The 14,138-nt window shown below is 46.9% G+C and overlaps 1 protein-coding gene across 1 annotated transcript in view; it reads right to left on the bottom strand.

Annotated features, from left to right (window-relative positions):
• COL27A1 (collagen type XXVII alpha 1 chain) overlaps positions 1-14,138 on the bottom strand; it is a 146,261-nt gene that overhangs the window by 8,771 nt on the left and 123,352 nt on the right. The window contains exons 48-55 of the mRNA XM_084820772.1: positions 13,950-14,003; positions 12,416-12,523; positions 10,956-11,009; positions 9,885-9,938; positions 9,110-9,163; positions 5,768-5,821; positions 3,961-4,068; positions 3,308-3,361 (exon numbers count right to left, since the gene is read on the bottom strand). Coding sequence (XP_084676898.1) covers positions 3,308-3,361; positions 3,961-4,068; positions 5,768-5,821; positions 9,110-9,163; positions 9,885-9,938; positions 10,956-11,009; positions 12,416-12,523; positions 13,950-14,003 — 540 coding nt within the window. The remainder of the gene's footprint in view (positions 1-3,307; positions 3,362-3,960; positions 4,069-5,767; positions 5,822-9,109; positions 9,164-9,884; positions 9,939-10,955; positions 11,010-12,415; positions 12,524-13,949; positions 14,004-14,138) is intronic.

The raw sequence follows: 14,138 nt of genomic DNA, 5'->3' as shown, positions 1-14,138 counted from the left end.
CAGACATCCGAGGAGGTGCACGTCCAATAAGTTTGCAAAATGGAGGGGGGAACCCCCCCATGCAGTGAAGGCTGGTAGTGCCAATTTCGGTGGGGCTGTGAATCCATTCTGGGCTTCAATCAGAACAGCCAGGACTCTAAAGGAGCTATCTCAGGTGCTGACCCCTATCCCCAAAATAGGTTCAGCAGCTTGAATAGCTCATTTATAGTTCAGGCTGGTTCTGACTCAAACCCAGAATTAATTCACAGCCCCATCAAAATCGGAACCACCTCTTATGGATGCAGGGTAGGAAGTGACTTCAGGAAAGGGTCTGCTTTTTTGCCCCCATGCTGAAAAAGAAGAAGAATTAGCACTGGAAGAAGCCTGGTTAAGACCCCTGCCAAAGCCCTTAGGACAGAACCATTTGAGTCTGTACTTATTAGATGCCTGCGGTTTCTAATGGAAGGAGGAAGATCAAAAAGATTGTCGAGTTTTCTGCTTGCGAGCCTTCTTGGAAATTCGCAAGGCTTTCTTTTTGTCTCTGGTCTCCACCAGAACAGGATCTTAGACTTATCTGAACAACTTGGAGTCTCCACCAGAACAGGATCTAAGACCTTGCTGAACAACCAGCAAAGGTGTAGCATGCAAGATGGACCTGGGAGCCAGGGTCTACTTCCTAAGACTGCAACCACAGATTTTCTCCTTGCTGCTACATTAGCTGCCATTGCTTGAGATTCCAGCTGCACCACATGCAAGGAGGAGTTGGCCATAATAGCCGCTGCAAGCGCTATCTTTTGAAGCCCATCTTTGATGGGTTTGGAAGTACCAGAAAGGGAAGCCAATTCTTTTGTCCACAAGTAAGTGGCCCTTGAAAAGACGGAATTAGTGACCAACACCCTGAACACTGTGGTGGAAGCCTCAAACCCCCTATGAAGAGCCATCTTGACTCTGTGACAGGGATCTTTAGGCCCACCCTCCCCCTCAGAGGGATTAACAGCAGATGATGCCAAGGTGGCGACAGAGGCATCCTCGGGAAGAACATACAGTGTCTTTGCCGCTCACAGGGAGGCCTTCCTTCTGGATTCATCTACTCACCTTTCTGACCCTGTCAATAAACTCAGGAAAGGGAACAGTGAGAGGCTTATGGGAGCCCTGAGGGATAATTGCCTTAACTCCCCAAGGAGTTGGTTCAGCTTCACTTGTCGAAGGCTGTAAGGTGGAGTTGATCCTCAGAGTACCTGTGGCCTTGGAGAGCATAGCAGGAAAATGCTCTACTGGGAAGAGGTGCTCCTGATTGACTGTGACTGCCTTCAAGTCCTCCTCTGACAACTCCCCTTTGCCCTATCCTCTGCAATGCAAGTTCCCCTTATGAAGGGAAGAAGAAGACTTGCTATTATGTATTTATTCATTTACTACATTTATATCCCACCTTTCTTCCATCATGGAACTCAAGGTGGCTACATGTGGTTCCCAGGTGGTCTCCCCTCCAGGCACTGACCAGACCCAAGCCTGCTTAGCTTCAGCAAGGTGGCTGCCTCATGTGCCTTCAGGCCATGCCCTGGGACTATTAGAAGCAGCAGGATGCCAGTACCCAGCCTCCCCCTCATCTTCTGTCAGCCAGAGGGAGGGGCTAACACACAACTCTGCAATGCCCTCTAGAAGATACAGGAGAATGTATTTTCTTTACCAATTGCTAGTGCTAGCCTTGTAACAGTTCAATCAATAACTCAGTGAAGTGAGTTAAAAAATTGATAGATTAAAATGTATTCCTGATTCCTGGCTTACCATGAATGAGTTCCGTGTTGCTGCATGCAGCCCATTTGCTCCTGCTTTTTTCCTCTCACTCATGCAAGCAGGTAAACAAACTAGAACATGGAGGTTTTGCATTGCATGCAAACCCGGGATCCTGGTTTGTTGCTCTAAAACAAGCCAGGATTGCAAGCCAGGGTTTGTTGGCCATCACTTCCTAGTTTGCTTACCAGCACACAGCTCTTTCACAGTAAGTCAGGATTAGGGATGGCGGAGAATTTCTCCCCGAAACTTTGGGGGGCCGAGCGCCGTGTTCGGCACCCCGAACGAGTTTCAGGGAGAAATCCTCCGCACCCCCCGCACCCCCCCCGGGACAGGACGTACCTTCGCCGAATGTCCCTCCCGGCGGCGGGTCCGGCCGGCGGTTCGGCAGGTGTTCGTGCGGGGCGGGAGCGGCAGCCGGTCTTTCGACCGGCTGCCGCCGCCGCCATTCCAAGAAAAGAAAAAAAAAATCCCCATGATAGGCTACGTGACGATTAACGTAGCCTATCACGGCTAGATTTGCAAAGTCAGCCGTGATAGGCTACGTAAATTGTCACGGGTGACTTTAAAAAAAAAAAAAGCGCGTACGGATAATGGCGGCCCCCATAGGGAGCCGCCATTCCCGTTCCTTATTTGGTCGCTGTAGTCTACGTAAAGATTTACGTAGACTACGGTGAAAATAAGGGCAACGCTATTTGCGTTGCCCTTATTTTCGCCGTAGTCTACATAAAGATTTACGTAGACTACAGCGACCAAATAAGGAACGCGAATGGCGGCTCTCTATGGGGGCCGCCATTAGCGTACGCGCTTTTTTTTTTTTAAAGTCACCCGTGATAGGCTACGTGACGATTAACGTAGCCTATCACGGCTGACTTTGCAGATCTAGCCGTGATAGGCTACGTTAATCGTCACGTAGCCTATCACGGGGGCGTTTTTAAAAAAAAAAAAAAAAACCTTTCGAGTTCGCGGCCGGGCGAGGTGGGAAGCCTCCTCCCCGGCCTGAATTTCGGCCGGGGCGAGGCGGGAAGCCTCCCCCCCCGGCCTGAACTTCGCGGGGAGCACCTCCCCCCCACCGCGAACAAGCTTCGACGACAGGTAAGTGACTTTCGTCCACCCCCAGTCAGGATTAGCTAGGAATCTTGGCTTGCGGACATGTGCATATATGGCCACTGAGTCCTTTATGGAGCTGGGCTTTAACCAGTCTGGTGACTCTGCTGTGCATTATTACCCGGCATTTGCCAATGCATGAAATCTACTCACTGTGATCCCTTCCCTAAACAACTATTTTCTGTTACTTCTCATTTTCCTAAGATGTAGGGGCTTCCTATCGCAGGGAAGGGGAGTAATGAGGGAAAATGGACTGCAGCAGGCCTCACTAGAGGGCTGAACATCAACCTAGGAAATTGGTCAAAGCATAGACCCCACCCACTATAGATGTATCGCTCAGAACCTGGGAAAGGTCCATTCCATCTTAGTCCTCCCCCAATTCCCCTCTTTCCTAAATGAACAGAAAATGCAGCAGTCAAAACCTACTCACATCAAAGCCAGATGGCCCAGGCCCTCCAGTTTTACCAGGTGAACCACAATCACCCTGAAATCATTGGGAGAGAAAACAAATATGTTGTTCTTAAGGTATTAAAAAGACCAGTATAAATGCAACCTAAGATCCCACCCTGTGCTTGCAGTCAAAAGGGCCAGTCCATTCTGCCACTCCAGGTAGCTCCCCCCTCAGTCCACTGCACCTGAAGGCCACGCCATGTCAAACAGCTCTATGATATTACAAAGCTGATATCTCTCTCTCTAATACATGCTTCTCTGTCTCTAACACATCTTATGCCTCACTGCTACACCTCCGTCTCACCCCACTGCTAAATTTGTTATTAGAATTCCTCCAGTTTCAGTTAACTTCATCAAAAGTATTAAGTCTCTGCCTTCTACTTGTTTCTTTCAGAGTCCAAATTCAGACCCTGAAAACTGGATCATTTTTCTCTGTCCCCACCCACCTGGAGAGTGTTGTCTCCCAAAGCCTGTAGAGAGATGCCCTGCTATTAAAGAATATTATGTTTCTTTCTTTTCTTTTTTTTAAAGTTTCTAACCATTCATCAGTCACTCATTCACAACAAAATGTCCAAACACTGTAACTGAGATGACAAGACTCAACAACATTATCATCCACGAGCTGAAAGTTACCTGCTGACCATCTTCTCCTTTCTCGCCTGCATTTCCTTTGGATCCTTCCAGGCCATCAAGACCTCTGAGTCCTTGAACTCCCTTGGCACCCATCAGGCCTGCTGCACCCTAGGGAGCACAAATCCAAGATAAAATCATTTATGACATTTCTTTCCAAAACCAGCATTGTGATATAGTGGGGTTGCACTGTACATGAAAAGAGCAGCAATAAAAGGTGGCTTCACCTGTTCCCCCCAAAACAGCATGATGGGAACTTTAGTTTTTCTACTGTTCTTCTCTCTTATTTTCACCCTTTGACAGCAAACGGTCACTTCTTTTTTTTTCGTTCTCAATTACGTATAGTTGCCCACAGTTCTTTCATTTTGGGGAGAGTGCTACTACTGTGGAACAGAGACGTGTGTATGTGTGTGTGTATACACACCCACCCACCCACGCACACACCCACACACTCACACTACATTTATATCCTGACCTTTATCTTTACAACAACCCTGGTAGATGGGTGACTGGCCCTCTGTGACCCAGTGAGCTTTGTGGCAGGTTGGGGATTTGAACCCAGGTCGCTGTGCCCCCTAGTCCAACACTCTAACCACTACATCACACCAACTGGACATATACACTGGTCATGGAACCAGGATTACTTGCTGCTTCTGAGCCCAGCTGCATCTTCCAGCATCAACCAAGAAAAGTCATGCATAAAGCAGACCCAGAAATTGCAGGACCCCAATTCTAAGCCAGACTAACAGCACAATCCTATGCATGTTTACTCAGAAGTAACTCTCACTGTGTTAAGTGGGGTTACTACTTACTAAGTGTGTTTAGGTGTGTGAAACTCTATGTTTGCCATCAGGGCTTGGCCGTTTCCACCTGGCTTGCCACACCCCCAGCCCTAGCAGAGGCGGGGATGAAGGTGCTGATGTTGTCCCCAGAACAGCTTCAGGGACTTCTGCTTTTTGGAGGCTTTTTCCATCTTCCCTTTCCTGGTGCCCTACTGACAAGAGACAGCCAGAAGAGGAGTTGCCTTGGGTATGAGGGTGCCCTTTCTCTGTACAAGACATGGGATACTAGTGAGAGGGGGTTCTCTTTCTACTGCTTGAAGTGCCTTGTGCTTTTATTCTTTCCCTTTTTTGCCATGAGTTTGATATGGATGAAGCATCTTATTGTTAGGTCTCTTAATATGAACTGCCTAGTGAATTGTTTAGGGTGTGTAAAATCTGCTCTGTCTGTGTTTTGTGGATTGTCAAGTGCTTTTTGTTCCATCATCCACCCACAGATGGATATGAATTTTTTTTTTGTCATGCAGAAAAATATGTAAATAATTACGTATTTATGTAAGTATTTACATAATGTACTGCAGTACGTAACATTTAGCATATTGTCCCCCATTCCATTCAACGTTTCCTCAGCAGAAACTTAGGTATTTTCCTACAAATTTATATGCGTAAATTTTGGGAAAGTAAAAAAATCACCCGAAAGTTCACAGACTCCACACGGCCTGGGGGGGCCACCCTGCAGCGGATTCTGCAGGTCAGATTCTTAGAAATCTGAGCTCATTTGAGTTCGTCTCAAATTTCTCCAGCATCCCTAATGTCTTGCACTTACTTAAATTTTTGCTATGTTTGAAATTAACTGTGACTGAGTTAAAGTTGTATTGTAATTATTATAACTAAGGGTATTGTATTAGTTTGTTTTATGAACTGCTTTGAGAACAATGTGTTGTGGAAAATGCGGTATACAAATAAATTGACTAGAACAAGGAATGCAGCCATAAAGGATGGCGCAGTTATTACCATGGAGCATTACTTACAGAAGGACCTTGCTTGCCCTGGTCTCCCTTCCTCCCATCCTCTCCTGGGAAGCCCTGAAATAAAATAAAGTAAAATGAAATAAAACAATTGCAATAGAATGTATATTCTTATTTCATTTATACTATGCTTGAGTGTTCAAAGCACTTCAGATACATCGGATTGGATGTAGTCATGCTTAGAGTAGACCCACTAAAATTAATTGGAGAAGTTAGTGATGACTAACTTGAGTCCCATTGATTTCAATAAGTCTACTCTAAGCATAACTAAGTCTGAGTCCATTAGTTTGTTGTGTGGTCCTTCCGAACAACAACTCTGTAAGTAGGAAAAGGAGTCTGAAGAACGTCTCCCACAGGATCCCCCTTTCACAGGAGCAGAGCTAGGAACCACGTGATGCCATGGTTTGGTACCACTGACAGCATTTGGTTTTACAGATCTATTGTTGTGATGGCAACGTGATCAGCTTATGTGATTAATTTTATGATTGTCAGTGGCTTGGAGAACCACTAGGGTCAAGAAACAGTGCACATAGGTTGCAAAATAATAAACTCAGAGCACATAGCTTGAGGCGACTTTCACCTGTCAGCCAAGCCGCAGGGGAAAGCAAGACCATTCCCACCTCCAGACTCACGGATTGATCTAATCTGGGGCTGAACACCTACCTGACCACAAATATAGCGATCAGGTAGACCTTGAAGTCCTGTTTGGCGGTTCAAGCATCCCGTGTTCCCCATCCATTTCTTATCACGTCAGGAGGAAAGTGGGGATACGTTCACCAGACTTGCCCCCTCCATTGCATCCCAATTGTGTAGGCTCCCCTGACCACTGGGATCCTAAATGTCATGAGATTTAGATGCTCAACCCCAACGTGTGGAAAGCTGTAGGGCCAGGCTGTCAGGAATACGATGGAAGGAGTGTATCTCCTGAGTGCATCTTTGATCTTATTTTATTTAGTTTATTAACAATATTTATATACTGCTCCATATCTAAAACAGATTTCGGAGCGGAGAACATAAAAAGGCAAAACAGTAAAAAGATTGAAGGATTAAAACAGCATATTAACATTATTCTTTTTAAAAACAGAATGCCAATCAAACTATGGCTGGTCAGTTAAGGAATGCCTCCTGGAACTGCTGTTTTCAGGAGGTGCTGGAAGCAACATAGTGTTGGCACCTGCCTGACCTCCAGGTGCAGGGAGTTCCAAAGAAACGGGGCCACCACATTGAAAGCTCTTGTCCTGGTGGAGTCCAGTGGGGCCATCGGTCCATGTGGAACCACGTTTTCAGGCATTCCCCCTCACATGATGGGGAACATGTGAGGGGGAATACCTGAACAGGGCTCGAGTGTAAGAGTAATCCCATTGGAAAATTCAGATGCATCTCTGCTCCACACTAGCCCGCACAGTAGTTCTTAGGTTCATCAATCGAGAGAATGGAAACCACTGAAGATATAGCTGCACACTACACTGCAGTCCTGTCTGCTGAATGCCTCATTCTTCTTTCCACTGTGCTCTCAGGTAGGAGTAGTTTTGCAGACCTGTCCTTTGCAGTAGGGCCCTAAAAACAGATTTACTCCCTGTGGACTTAACCTGACAGTTTTGGGGGGCTGCTTGCTGGAAATTGTGTTAGTACATGACTGATTTTAATGCTTGTATTTGGTGTTAGTCCGATTGTTTGGTGTTTATTAGCCATTAACTTGTTAGTTGGATTTTAGCTGTGTTATTACTGATGTTTTATGAATTTTGTAAGTCATGCTGAGAGGGCTCTTTTGTCCTATAGGTGGCCTATAAGCATTTTAAAATCATATAATAAATAAATACATTAAAAGGAGTACAGGGAGGAGAGCTCATCTTTCTTTGGCAACTGCTTTTCCATTGAAACATCCTCTTCCATGCTGCTTTGCATGCAGTGTTTCCTGGTGGGGATGAAAAATGTGTGTGTGTGGGGACATCAGTTTCAGGGGGAAAGGCAAGGGTTAACCTCACATTTCTCTTCATGCCCTTCCTCTGGTGCCAAGGAGTACCTCCACAGGGTGCAATGGGCCATTGGATTAATGGTACACACAGCTGTGTGTACATTTTGGCCCACGCAGAATACCTGAAATGAGGATGTGTACCCATCTGGGTTTCTGATTCTGTCAGGTCCCAGTCTTAGATTCTTTTGATTACTAAGATGAAACAGAGTCACTTATGCAAAAAAGATGACACTTTATTGATAGAAAATGGATGCAGAATATATATGCAAAGAAAGCTGCTCAGAACTGTCTGCCTGGACCCCCCGCCCCCCATCATTCCTCGGATTGGCAAAAGTTCTCTAAGCTGACAGCACGTATTGCCCCTTGGAGTGAGGCCAAAGCACAAGACCTGAGGACTTGCTTTCCTGGGTGTCTCTCTGTCAAGGGCTCCTTGGAGGCCTCTCTCAGTCTAATCCAGTAGCCAAGTCCAGACTCAGACGAAGGGATTCTTTTCAAAGCTTTATTCTTCTTTTACAACTTAACAACTATACCGTTTGCAACTAGATCTGAGCAGCAGCATCCCTATGCCCTAAGTTGGAACAGTTGGTCCCCGTTTGAAAGGGAATTACTAGCAGACCCCTGAACTTAAGGACTAGGGAGAGTCCCTCCCCTTTTCCCTTGGATCCTCTGGGCGCAGCCATTGTTTGCGCGCCAACCGGGCACTCCGCCTCCTTTCAGCGCCCTCCATCTGGCGCCGCTCTCTGCGTCTGCGTCGCGCGTCCACCAAGTTTGCTATCTGCTCTTTGTTACTCCCTGGACTGCTATCTAAGCTAGGAATGCTGGTGGGAGGAATCTCCGTCAGCTGTTGGCCCTGGGAAAGAGGAGCGTGCTCCCCTCCCAGGAGCGACTGTTCTTCTTCAGAATCAGAACTACTCTGGGATTCTATGGGCTCAGTGTCCACCCTGACACTCTCTCTGTCCAGCTCAGGAGCTGACAGGTTCATACGGAAATACACTCTCTTCCCTGAAGAAAAAAAAAAGGGGGGGGCTAGGCTAGCTTCTCACAGGAAACAAAACCTCTCTCTGCTCAGGCAGAGTGAGGTTGAAACACCTTCAAGGTTGCAGGCTGTAGATTGCAGGCCTGTGTGAAAGAGCTTCTCAATTAACTGTTAAGCTGCTGGCTAACCAAATTACACAGGTCAACTACCAGCACGTAGGAACTCTGTGATGTTCACTTTTTTGCTCACTAACCAACTCACTACAGGATGACTTCAGGACTTCTCACTTTAACCATCAATGGGTGTCTCCAAGAATCAAGGGGAAGCAAACATCAAAACAGGAAGCGAATTAGGTGGAGGAGTAAGATTTGGATCCCAAGCTCCCCGCCCTTACCACCATCCCAGCTGTGCCAGTTGGTCCAATCACACCGCAAGGTCCTGGATTTCCCTAAAAGGAAGCAAAACAAAAACAGTGATACGCAAAGAACTGCATTCCCGGTGGTGGCCCTAGGTTGGTGGGGCTCCCTCCCAACTGCTGCGTGCAGGACCCCATCGCTACAGGCCTTTAAATGGGCTCTAAAGAGTTATTTAATTTCAGGTTGTCTTATCTTGAAAGATGTATGGTTGTGCTAGCTATAAATTGCTTTGAAGTGTTTGCCATAGGTTGTACTGGTGCGCTGTCAGCCTGTTATTGGGTTATACTGTGGTTTTAAATTTTTGTTTTACGGTAATGTGGTATTGCATTTATGATATTGAATGTTATGTGTGCTGTAAGCTGCCTTTTGAGGGCTTTGGTTGGGAAATGTGTGGTCCGCCTGATATTGCTGGACTGCAACTTCCATCAGGCTTAGCCAGCATAGCCAACGGTGAGGGATGACTGGAGTTGCAGTCCAATGACATTTAGAGGGCTACACATTCCACATCTCTGGTCTAATGGGGGCCCAGAAATGAACAAACTCTTTTGCTACCTAGAAAGTAGATGACTAAACTCCCTCAGCTACGGAGGTGGTACTGATTCCATGCATGCAACATGCCCACATCCCAATGCCCCCTTTCCCAAAAGCTGTAAACTGTCTTGGTCTCCCACTTCTCGTGTGCTTCTAGCACTGCCATGGGCAGAAGGTGGCAAGCAGGGATTGCTTCTCTCTGAAATTAATTTGTCTCTGTACCTTCAGACCTTCAGGACCATCCACTCCAGAAAGCCCCTGGGGTCCCATTTCACCCTGCAACACCAAAAAGAAAAGATGTCTCCTGCAAGATGCATTTATCTGGCTTAATGCTATTTAACAGGAGGGCCCAAAGAGTGAGAAGTGCAGTATTGAACATGGAAGTGACATGGGTGGGGTGGAATGACTGACTAATGAGTAAAGGGCAGTGTAGAGGAGAGTCCAGTGCAGGACTATGGAATTTGCTACCACAACATGTAGTGGTGGCCACCAATTTGGATAGCTGTCAAACATGGTACAACAAATTCCTGGAGGGGAAGGCTATCAATGGCTACTAGTCCTGATGGCTATATGCTACCTTCAGTACCAGAGGCAGTGAGCCTGTGGATACCACTTGCTGGGGAACAGGGGTGGGAGGGTGCTGTTCCACTCATGTCCTGCTTGTGGTTTTCCCCTGGTTGGCTACTGCATGAACAGAATGCTGGACTAGATGGACCCTTGGTCTGATCCAGCATGACTCTTCTTATGTTCTTATGTTCTCTTGCCGTAAGATAGAACTGATGGCTTGCAGGGGGGTTTGAAATTAGGCCAAAGGCTACAGGTTGCCCACCCCTGCTGTGCCACGTGAAATTTCATAAACCTTTATCATGTTCCCTTTCAGCTGTCATTTTTCAAAACTAAAAAGCCCCAAATGCCTTTGCTCAACTAGCCAATGCAAAGGGGAGCCACCCTAAGGGAGAGGCGTAAGTGGCCTTTTGGGTTTTGCAGTAGTGGCTTATTGTCAATTCAGTGGCAACTTCTCTACCTTGCTAAAGTCTTCCCCAACAGAGAGCTCAGGATGAGCCATTTAGGCCCTAGGGTAGTCTTTGGGTTTCACTGAAGCTGTATTGAGGAAAAACTTGCCATTAGCATAATAAAGCCATATTAGCTTGAAGTTCCAGTCTCTGTTTTGCTGATTGTGTAGAGGGAAGGCTACTGTCCCTGCAGCAGCTGTCTAACCTTGCCAGAATGCGGCACCAGCAGGTCTCATCCGGGGCTACCTCTGTGAGCACACAGCTATGACGCATGACGCACCTGAGATCCTTGGACTCCTTCATGTCCTGCCACTCCAACCGTGCCTGCTTGGCCCTATATGGAAAAATGGAGGAAGAGAAAGGGAAATTATTAGATTCCCTCCAACGTATCCATGAAGACAGAATCTGCCGAAGCTGTTAACATTCCTGCCTCATATAAAAGTCCCATATATCAAAAGGGGTTGGAGAATCAGCAAGGCCCAACCTTGTCTGAGTTCCATCTCAAAGCTTGGTCCACCTTGTTCCTGTTCCTGATTGTGAGCTTCTCCCTACCACTCGAACAGGAAAAGTATGCATTTGGGTGTGCATTTTTTAAAGTGCACACCGAAATGCGTACTTTTTCCCCATTGACAAGAGCATGAAAATGCGCATTTACCAAAATACACACTTTTATAGTGTGCATTGTTTGCTCATGGGCCCATCAGCAGGTGCAAGCTGGGCAGATATGAATGGAAATGAAATGCTAATCCATCCCTGTAGATCAGGCATAGGTGCAATGTCCTGAAGTGGCAACGCCATCTAGTAGCAGGAAGTTCCTCACAAATGTCTTCACTGACTGCAGCTGAAAATTGTCAGGATTCCTTTTGCCCCCACTGAACTTCAAACGCCCAAATCAAACACAGACAAGAGGCTTCAAGTTTCCAAACAGTTTTCAAAGGCAGGTCCACTTAAAGCCCATTGATATAGTCCAAACAGGATGTAACAAGGCATGTGTCACCGAGGCCAGATCAGACATCTCTTAGGAACAGGCACAGTTCCTAAGCTTCCACAGTTCCACAGTTCGCACTAGCTTCAGGTGTGCCAACACACTTTTGGCCACCACCCAACCCTGGACATCCAGGTTCAGGGATGAACCCAGAACTACATGCAAACTGCAAGCCTGAGTCTTCAGGGGGAGTGTAACCCCATCTAGCATAGGTTGAATCCCTACTCCATGATCTGCCAGGTATCATGGCCATTGGCTGGGACGATGTGAGTTGTAGTTCAGCATACCTGGAGGGCACCAGTTTGGGGCAGACTTGCATAGATGGTGCTACATACACAACTATAATTAGTAGATGTCAGCCTAGCAATACAACATCAGACTGTACTTTTCTTTTCCTCCAAATGTCACAAGCACATCCCAGAAGTGTGCTTCCTATATTCTAAAGGCTATTGCTTTAAAGTTAATATTATGTTTTAAGGGGCTCAAGATAGTGTACATGGTATGCTTCCCTTTGTATTGATAACAACCCTGTGGGGTAGGTTAGGCTGAGACTGAACAACCAGCCGAAGGTTTGGTGAACTTCATGGCTGCGGAGATTTGGATTCTGGGTCTCCCCACTCCAAGGCTGACACTGTGCCCACTATGCTACACTGGCTCACCACACGTGCTCTATATTTCTAGTTCTGCAGGTCTAGCATGGCTACTTAGGAAAGACCCAAGACATGGTAGAAGAGAGAAAGTGAGTTTATACTCACCAAGAAGCCGTCTTGCCCCTTTTCGCCTTTGTGACCCTTTCCGCCAACTTTGCCCACAGCTCCAGCTGGCCCTGGCAGTCCCAAAGTTCCTCTGGTGCCAGTGATTCCCTGATTCCAGGAGAGACAAAGGGACAGGGAGAGATTATTCCAAAAAGCTGGAGAATCAAAGGAACCAAGAATGCTGATCTGATTGCATGACCGCATACAATCTAATTAACTATCTTTATAAAGACACGCTGGAAGTACAACAAAATATGGCAGTGTGGAGCACTCCTGTTCCCCGTTCCAGTCAGCCAGCCCTCAGTTCCTCAAAATACCAAGGTGTTGATATGGCTCTGTGATTAGGTCAATGATGCTCGGGAGCAACTGGAGTGATGGCCTGGGTCATCTCCCCATTCTAACAGAGACCAGGGCCTCAGCAGAACCACCAGCTAAGATTGAAGGAAATTCCCCAAGAGACCCTGGGAAACCATCTGGGTCTCTCAACCTCTGAGGGCAGACCATAAAAATTGGTTCCCACACCTCCAAGAGCTAAGAGTGGCCAATAGGTCAAACTTGATTGGATAATGATCTGTCCATAACAGAGCTATTGCTAGCTCCCACTCATCCACTAATTGTTGTCCCCTAAACCAGTGTATAAAACCAAGTCCAATGTATATCATACCACATGGGTTGGGCTAGATATTGAACCAGGCCCACAGTTGTCATAGTGGTCATGAAATCCTGAAATGCTCCAGACAAGGTGGACGCAGCATGGTTGTTGAAGTCCCCCACGAGTGCAAGCCTCAGCATAACTCAGACCACCTATGTCAACTTGGGCAAGAAGACTGTTGGGCAGGATGGTGGATAGTACACCCACAGAATCCCAGTCCTATCTTGAGTCTCCAGTGACAGGTACAGACATTCAAAACTGTCTGATCACTGGATAGGGAACCTGACCAGAGAGATGGAATCCTTAAAATCCAAGGCCACTCCAACCCTCAAGCTAAGTTTGGTGCTCTACCAGATAACCTGGTGGACACATCTGATTGCTGGACAGGGAACCTGACCAGAGAGATGGAATCTTTAAAGTCCAGGGCCACTCCAACCCTCAAGCCAAGCTTGATACTCCACCAGATAAACTGGTGGACACATCTGGGAGAGATATACACCTCCCCTGTCATCAAACCAGCTTTCAGCTGTATGTGTCAGGTTAGTATGTTCTCCCTGGATTAGGTCACAGGGGTCATTGCCTTTCCATTGGCTGACCTGGCATTCACCAGAAACACTTTAAGGCTGAAGAAGCCCACAGTTAAGACACCAGAGTTGTTGAGGATGGGAGATAGACTAGAAGTGCAGATGGCACATAGATGTCTCTGACTCACCTTCTCTCCATTAGATATTTCCACCTCCCACCACCACAGCACCCTCTGCCCATCATAAACCTAATGTTGGCCTTCATAATCCCTGTCTAATGTTGCTCCCCTACACCCAGACACCTGCAGCCGAAAACCTAATAGATTAAGAAAGCCAAATCAGAATTGCTCTTCTACACCTTTTCTCCCTTTGGCCCCAGCTCGCCAGCATCTCCAGGGTCTCCATCATCACCCTGTAGAGGGGAAGCACATTTTTAGGCATGGAGGTTTACACATGGGGCCAAGCCCTGCTAAAAAAAACACTCATCAGGCAACCCCCCTTACAAAGCCAGCTTACTGGACACTTAAGCCTCGCTCTCCATTCCTTG

This window comes from Heloderma suspectum, chromosome 14, assembly GCF_057233095.1.
Source record: "Heloderma suspectum isolate Gila_16-S chromosome 14, 16-S_ref, whole genome shotgun sequence".
NCBI classification, from domain to species: domain Eukaryota; kingdom Metazoa; phylum Chordata; class Lepidosauria; order Squamata; family Helodermatidae; genus Heloderma; species Heloderma suspectum.
Note: the sequence above shows the minus strand (reverse complement) of the source record. Positions and strands in the feature narration are given on the sequence as shown.